The sequence below is a fragment of the Camelina sativa genome, chromosome 5 (genome assembly GCF_000633955.1).
Source record: "Camelina sativa cultivar DH55 chromosome 5, Cs, whole genome shotgun sequence".
In the NCBI taxonomy this organism is placed as follows: domain Eukaryota; kingdom Viridiplantae; phylum Streptophyta; class Magnoliopsida; order Brassicales; family Brassicaceae; genus Camelina; species Camelina sativa.
The window spans coordinates 3,376,470-3,384,418 of record NC_025689.1 but is presented as its reverse complement, the minus strand read 5'-3'; the positions used below and the strand labels follow the sequence as shown (position 1 = coordinate 3,384,418).

Below are 7,949 nucleotides of genomic sequence, written 5' to 3'. Positions count from 1 at the left end.
AAAAAAAAAAAAAAAAAAATGGCGAAATTATTCATCAAGCAAGCCGAGCAATACGCAGCAGCCCGACCAAATTATCCAATCAAACTCTTCGAATTCATCGCATCGAAAACACCGTGCCACGACCTTGCTTGGGACGTAGGCGCAGGTAGCGGCCAGGCCTCACGATCGGTAATTTAATTTTCCAATTTTCATGTAATTAGTCTTCAATTTTCTTTTTGTATTTATTCAACCTTTTATCTATATATATATATCATGTTATGTGTTTGATACACTTTTGATTCAATATCAATTCCGACCGTTGTTACTAATTTTAATCTTACTCAGCTAGCGGGAATATACAAGAAGGTGATTGCTACGGACACGAGTTCAAAGCAACTTGAATTTGCTGAAAAGCTTGCCAACGTCCGTTACGAACTGACTCCACCGACGATGTCATCAACATCTGAGATCGAGAAGCTAGTGGCAAAAGAATCATCAGTCGATTTAGTCACAGTCGCACAAGCCCTTCATTGGTTCGACCTCACGAACTTTTACAGCAACGTGAAACACGTTCTCAAGAAACCAAACGGGGTGATCGCTGCCTGGTGCTACACCAATCCGGAGGTTAACGCCGCCGTGGACAAAGTTTTCCAGCGGTTTTACGATGAAGAACTTGGTCCTCATTGGGATAAAGCGAGGCGGCTTGTGGAGGATGGGTACAGAGGAATTGAGTTTCCGTTTGAGAAGGTGGATGAAGATGAGTCAACGGGAAGTCAAAGTCTTCCGGTTAAGTTTGTGACGGAGAAAGAAATGGTGTTGGAAGAGTATATGACTTATCTGAGGTCATCTTCGGCGTATCAGACGGCTAAGGAGAAAGGTTTGGAGCTTTTGACTGCGGAGATGGAAGGAGAGTTTGCTGATTCTTGGAAAGAAGATGGGATTGAGAAGAAAATTGTTAGGTTTCCGATTCATTTGTTGATCGGAAGAGTTGGAGAAGGCCGTCGTGTCTGAACTCTGAATTGATGATATGTCACACACACTTACGCATTTCGTCGAACACTTGTGTGGGTCTGTCTCACCCAAGAATACATTTGCTTAGATATTATTTTTGGAATACAACTGAGGCCACAATATTCATGATAATCTGCAATGTGTCTGCTTATTATTACTATAGTAACAAGTTTCTTGAGACAAATGTTATTGTAATATGGAAACACTCTGGGTTGCATTACAATTTTGTGTCAAGAACTTGCAGGAGACAGACTTTGCAATTTCATTTCTTTCTTTTTGTTTTCCATCAAACTCCATCTTGACTCCTCTTCATATATCTCTCTTCATTGTTATACCTGCATCTGTAAAGCAACTAGTTGGAGGAAGGAAGCATAATCCAATGAACCCGAATCAATTTTAGAGCTGAAAAAAAGCCTTTCAAACCGAGACCTCTTACCTCAACAAATTTCCTCTCTTCACTTTCTTCCTTCCTCTTGTAGAAAATTAGCTGTAGCTATGACTAGTTTCCACTATTCCAATTTCTTCCTCCTCGCTTCTCCTCTGTTCATTTTCTTCCTTGTCTCTTGACTCTCTTCTTTGCCGAGAACGTTCGAGAGAATACCTCTTATACTCATCAGCACCAACATCTAGACCACCGGCAGACTTTGTAACGCCCTCAAAGAAATGTTTTGCCGCAACTCCAGCTGCTGCACCGTAAGTGGCTGACATACGTTCCTCTATTTCTGGGAGAGTGGAGAAGCTTGCAAAGAGCTTCTCCAAGTCTTCAAGAACTTTTAGAGGCCTTTCTTTACCATCGTTCGGTAATATTTCCTTCATAGTTTCTATCAGCCTGAGCGCCTGCCCCAGGAACACATACGCGTTAGCCTCATCTATCCCTTCGCAGCCTTCTCCTTGTGCATCTGGATTAACTGGCTGTTCCACCTGCAAGATCACTTGCTTTCCCGGCTGTAGCTGCTCTGCTGGATCAGACACCCGTGTCCTGTCTATGGCCATGCTTTTCTTCAGGGCATTCAGTCTTTCCACTTCATCTTTAGCCTACGAACAAAATATTAGAGTTGGGAAAAAAGTTAGATACTCGCTGACAGGGACATATCAGAATAGATGAATATGATATGTAACTAAGGGGAGAAAAATAGTCGCATTACCTCCCGAACAATGTCCAGACCGAGGCACCCTTTTTCCAAGGCATCATCAGCTGCATGAGAGAGTAAACTACTCAAACGGTCAAATCTTCTCCTCTCATCCACAGGGGTTTTCATTAGTTCCCACAGCTCATGCATGTTTCTTACCAAATTCCGTAACTGTAAAGAAATAAGAAAAATAGATCATCAATCCTAACTAGCCATGGTTTGCTTTTGTGGATTTCCAGAATTTCTTCATTCCAGTGAAAAATGGTACAAGGCTACTGAATAAGAAAGTGATTCTCCTAATCCTGAATGCTATAATGAGAAATCATATACATATACAATAAATCAGCAAAGGTCTTGACTGCTGTTCCGACCTGCATGTTACTACATATTTTAAAAAAGAAAACAAAATACTAAAAGATCGCAAAGTGATAACAATGTCTAACTTTTGTCAAACATATGGGAGAAAGTGAATATCCTTTCTCAACCCAACGTGTAAATCAGCAAACTGTGCACTACTCTATCAGGATAACAAATGGTTAAAGTATAATGCAAAAATCTATGTCAAAATAGTTCCCAAGTATTCATTGATCACCTGATGCAGCCTCCGACATTTCTCCTTCTTCTGAGACTCTACAAGTTTTGTCAATCTAGCAAGAGTAACATCAGAGATGCTTTTTGATACCCCGGTCAAGCTTTTATGGACTTTAATCAAGGCCTCAGGGAAATCAAATGACATTATCTCTGACAACTCATGGATATCACTGAGATGAGAGTTGACTTTCTGCAGCCGAGCAGCCTGAAATTGAAATAAAGGTAAGTACATAACCACAAAACGTTTTGAAACAACAAACCAATGTGTACACATAAATATAGGATAACCTTTTCATTGTGAAGATATTGCAGATGTGCTCTAAGTCCATCCAAATTTATTTGAGTCAATTCGCCAGAGTTGCCAGGATAATCATTTCCGGCTATGTGAGAAGAGATCTCTGCTATTTGAGTCAGTATTCCAGAGAATTCTTTCCATATTAGATCTTTCTTCATCCGAAGATCTTCCAGTACAGGCTTTATAGTGGAGATGCGATGTTTTAAAGTGCCTGCTTTCTTCTCAAACAGAAGGAAACAAAACAACATACATAAGAAAAACCATATCTGCTCCCTGTAAAAGAAACAGATAGTGATGCTAAGAGAGTACCATACCCATGAAAACGAGACTTGTACACCAAGTGCAGATGTGAGGCTAGTAACTTCAGCTTCGGCTTCAGCTAAGGAACGCTGTAACTCAGCTCTGTACTTGCGAGTTTCCTCAACCTTCTTAGTGTATATATCCAGACATTCCTGCTCAAGTTCTAGCGTCATCTTAACTCTCTCATTGTAACTTTCACCAATATCGATCCAGAGGTTCTACATCAGCACAAAAACAAATTCCGAACTAATCAAGGAACGAAAGAGACAGTTATCAGAAGAAGGAATCAAAAGAAAGCAATCAGATCAGAAGCATGAACCCTAGCAAAACAAATTTGATACTCAATTGTGATTAGTTCTACATCAGCACAAAAACAAATTCCAAACTAATCAAGGAACGAAAGAGTCAGTTAACAGAAGCATGAACCCTAGCAAAACAAATTTGATACTCAATTGTGTATCAACTCGCCGGAAATCACATTCGCCGGCAATTCAAAAGGCAGACTAACTCGAAACAATCCAGGGGAATGGATAAGCTACGGAGAAAAGCGAGAGATCTGAGAACATAGGAGTTACCTGCAACTCCTTAAGAAGGGAAGAGCGAGCAGTCGCGGTGGTGCCGGGAAGCGAAGCGTGACTGGTGATCAAAGAATTAGGCAGTGGCGCTACTTGTTCCGGCACCGGCAGATTTACTAATGGTTCAAAATCAGGATTCTCCATCCCGGAACAGAAGGAACAAGAGTGCGAATTGAGCAGCTCCTCAAGAAGGGAAGAGCTAGCGGTGGTGCCGGGAAGCGAAGCGCGACTGGTGGTCGATGATTCATGCGGTGGCGCTACTTGTTCCGGCGCCGGAAGACCTAGTGATGGTTCAATTTCACGGTTCTTCTTCATCTCGGAAAAGCAAATCGATCTAGGAGGAGCAGAAGATTCGAAATTGTAACTGCCTCTTTGCGTTTGAGTTTGGCGCGATGATCAGAGAGAGAGTAGTAGTAACACATGTTTTGAATTCTTCCTTTGGATCCTGATGGGCCTTTCATATTTACTGGACTTTGGGCCCCTTGTTTTTTTCTTAATCCTCTCGCCATATGCAATCGCACAAATGGCGGCGCCCTTGAGAGCGAGGATCCAGTGACACGTAGAGAAAACCGGACCGACTGTTTCGATGTTCGGTCACCGTCAGCTGATTCGAGGAACTCCGCATCATACTCGTAATGGACGACGTCGACGGCGACGATCGTTTCATCGAAGTTTCCGTTGTCGTTGTAACTGAAGAAGAAGAAAAAGAGGAGCATCATGATACCCAAAAATAAAATAAAAAAAGGAACATTTTTATTTAGCGTTGAGTGAGAGATTGAAAAGGTGACTTCAATTATGGGCCTGACCGTAGGCCCATCAAGAACTTCTAATGAGCCCTTTTTATCTTTTTTCTTTTTCTTTTTTCCCTCTAGTGTAGGTTCCCGATACATTTGTTGTGTTAGATAAGAAATGAGAGTATGGGACCGTAAGTGATGATGACAGTAGGGTGTCGACGTTAAGAAAAACCCGTGTTCATGTTTTATGTTTTGTAGTTCCAGCTTTCCTGGGGATCTAATCTTTCCCTGAGCCACACACACATACCGCACGCGGCATTTGTCCTATTCTCTCTTTACCGCACGCGTAAACTACACAACAATCAAAATAGTTTCCAAATTCCAACTCTAGTACAAAATTACACTAACTTATGTTTCTACACATCTCTTTTTTACAACACAATTATACTTTACTATGGTTGGTATGATTTGGGAGTTTTAGTGAGGATTTGTAAATACTATTCCAATTTTTACTGTTCTTACTTTTTATCCCAGTTGTTTTTGTTTGATAACCAACTAGGCAACAACATTGAAAGGAACATGCCTATCATCATTCTGGATGATGTTTCGTGGCTATTTCTATCCAACAAAATGCCAAAACACGTTCACACCTCTCAGAACTTGGAAGATATTACAAGCAGCCAAGTATACAATAATACAAATGTGTGTATTTTATATATGCGTGAGCAGACGAGGAAGCATCCCAAGAACTTTCAAAATTTGTAGCTATATGAAAAAGTCATATATAAATGTCGATAGATCCAAAAACACCACTATTATTGAGAAGTGCAAAACCAAAATCTAAAATACCATATCATTCTTGTTTGAAACATTTAAAACTGAAATAAGAATATTCAAAATTGAAACATTTTACCGAGAGTTAATCTCGTTGAGTCATTTCCATGTCATGAAGTAACACATTCGCTGACTAAATAAAGAGAGCCATGTGGAGTTGTACCCTATTCTAATCAACAGAAATCTCATAAAAAACTTAATAATAGAAATTAAAGTATTATTGAACTATACTTTCATATTATTTCTGTCGTCCCTAACATTAAAGAATTCATAGAAAGCATTTATACCTCCTCCGGCAGAGAGTTTGATTCTTTAAGCACAATCATGTTTCTACGCGTTGCTTCTTATAAATTTAAATGCATTGATAAAGTCCATTTACTAACTAACTAATTAAAAATTCTTGTGGTGGTTCGAACATTCTACACGTATGTGTGTGGTTACGATTCGAGAGAGACTCGGCTTTTATTGTTGGTTGGACCTTGTGGTGCATGTATCTTTTTCCGTTTACTTCCAATTTAGAATTCGGCGGATTCTATTAGGATTTAGAGTAAAATAATTTGCTTGTAAAAGGTAAAAATATATTCGCATATTTACCAAAAGAAAAAGAAGAAGAAACATTGAAGATGGGGAGGAGGGTCCATACTCTCCTCCATACACTCTAGACCACGAGTCGAGAGTGGAGTACAGTTGGTTGGCGCACTTGCTCTTGACAAATGTTGTGGACATAGTCCCTCCAAAATTTAATTACCATTATTCTTTTTCCTTTATACACCAATCAAACATCGTTAGAAAGTGTGAAACGTTTTCGGTAGTTAATACATGAAAAAAGATTGTTGACCAAAAATATTTCTGTAATTAGAATTTAGAACGTCGACCAAAACATGTATGATGTATATAGTCAATAGTCATAACAGTTTACATCAAATGTGTGATAACATTATGAATAAAACTCTTAAAAGAATATTATCTTCTATTCTTTTTTTTTTTTTTTCCCAAGAATATTATCTTCTATGGAGCATATTGAAATTTTCTAAAGTGAGACGATTGATTGGTCCTAGACTCCTAGCTTTCAATTTTAAAGCAATTCGAACTATAACCCCAAGAATCACTCTGAATCCTTAATCATCTCAATCTCAAGAAGAACAATAATATTAGATTGAGATGATAAAACGATTAGTCAAAAAAAAAAAGTAATTAAGAAAGAGATAATGCATGCTTAATAATTGGAGATAGAGAGAGCTGATTGGTATATTTAGCCTTGATCTAGTCTTTCTCCTTCTCATCTACTTATTTTTAGCCACCTCAAACGCATCATCAAGTTATTAGTAGTAGATAATTACTTACTAGTCTTTTCACCTAAAGTCATATCTTTCAACAAACGGATGAGTGAAACTAGAAACATTTGTTCACATTAGAGAGACGTCTGGTTTAAATTAATTGTATTAAACCAAGGGTGAACGATTTAAGTGTTTGCTTAATTGCCGTTACGAAATTAATTAATTTAATAATATCCCCACCGCAAAATAGAGATTAAATAAATATATTTCTTTATGTTTATATGAAAAAAAGAGAACAAAAATAAAAAGAGCAATATATAGTGATGTCACCATCATCAATCAAACAAAATGATACTAATGATAATGATGATGATGATCAGATCATTTCATCGCTGGAGCTGCTTTGAAGCTCCATCATGCGGCAAAAGTCTTCAAAGCAAACAAAACCGTCGCCGTTTCTATCAACGGTCGCTATCATACGCACACACTCATCTAACGTGCACCGTTCGTCACCGATCACACCAAAGACTCTATGCAACTCCTCCGCCGATATTTTCCCGTTACGATCCGCGTCAAAGTACTCGAACACCTCTCTCAGCTCCTCCGTCTCAACAGATCCTTGTCCTGACGTACCAGCTACACGGCTAGCAAGGTCTTCAAGGCTGATACAACCACCATCGTCGTTATCTCCGTCGACTTCTTTAAGCATCAAACTTACCTCTTCTTGACTCGGCGGTTCAGGGCTTAACCTGCTAAGAAGCGCAGCGAGATCTCCTCTAGAAACAACACCGTCATCGTCACGGTCGATGAGTTTAAACGCTTGGACAAGCTCAGTGTAAAAATCTCCGGAGCTTTGAGGAGGGAGAACACTTATGGGAGTAGCGGTTGGACCTGCAGGTTTGATGAGGTTTCCGTAAGAACCATCTGAGGAAGAGGAAGAAGCATTTGAGCTGAAGGAAGAAGGATCTTCAGATCTGGAGACTGAAGCTTTTGATTTGGAACGGAAGAGACGTTTTGGGCTGATACGGCTGAGGCTAGCGGCGAGCTTCATTATCAAAGAAGAGAGATATAGAGAAAGAGAGATGAGTTTTGATTCTTGTTGGTTTGAGAGGAAAGAACGAGGAAGGAAGGGTATTAAATGGGAAGAGAAAGAGAGTAGCCATTGCAGCTTCCACGAAGCTTCCTTAGGAGAGAGTAGTGGTTTCGTGTTTTTTTTTTTTTTC

General features: G+C 39.5%; 3 protein-coding genes across 3 annotated transcripts; 1 reads left to right on the top strand and 2 right to left on the bottom strand.

Annotated features, from left to right (window-relative positions):
• On the top strand, positions 7 to 1,174 carry LOC104785245 (putative methyltransferase DDB_G0268948). Its single transcript, XM_010510421.1, has 2 exons — positions 7 to 168; positions 325 to 1,174. The coding sequence occupies exons 1-2, from the start codon at positions 19 to 21 to the stop codon at positions 988 to 990; spliced, it is 816 nt and encodes a 271-aa protein (XP_010508723.1). The 5' UTR covers positions 7 to 18; the 3' UTR covers positions 991 to 1,174.
• Positions 1,242 to 4,553, bottom strand: LOC104785246 (65-kDa microtubule-associated protein 5-like). The gene is made up of 7 exons (XM_010510422.2): positions 3,882 to 4,553; positions 3,321 to 3,524; positions 3,000 to 3,224; positions 2,713 to 2,916; positions 2,136 to 2,291; positions 1,427 to 2,025; positions 1,242 to 1,331 (listed from the first exon to the last, which is right to left on the bottom strand). The coding sequence occupies exons 1-6, from the start codon at positions 4,194 to 4,196 to the stop codon at positions 1,474 to 1,476; spliced, it is 1,656 nt and encodes a 551-aa protein (XP_010508724.1). The 5' UTR covers positions 4,197 to 4,553; the 3' UTR covers positions 1,242 to 1,331; positions 1,427 to 1,473.
• Positions 6,974 to 7,923, bottom strand: LOC104785243 (probable calcium-binding protein CML35). Its single transcript, XM_010510419.2, has one exon. The coding sequence runs from the start codon at positions 7,775 to 7,777 to the stop codon at positions 7,103 to 7,105; it is 675 nt and encodes a 224-aa protein (XP_010508721.1). The 5' UTR covers positions 7,778 to 7,923; the 3' UTR covers positions 6,974 to 7,102.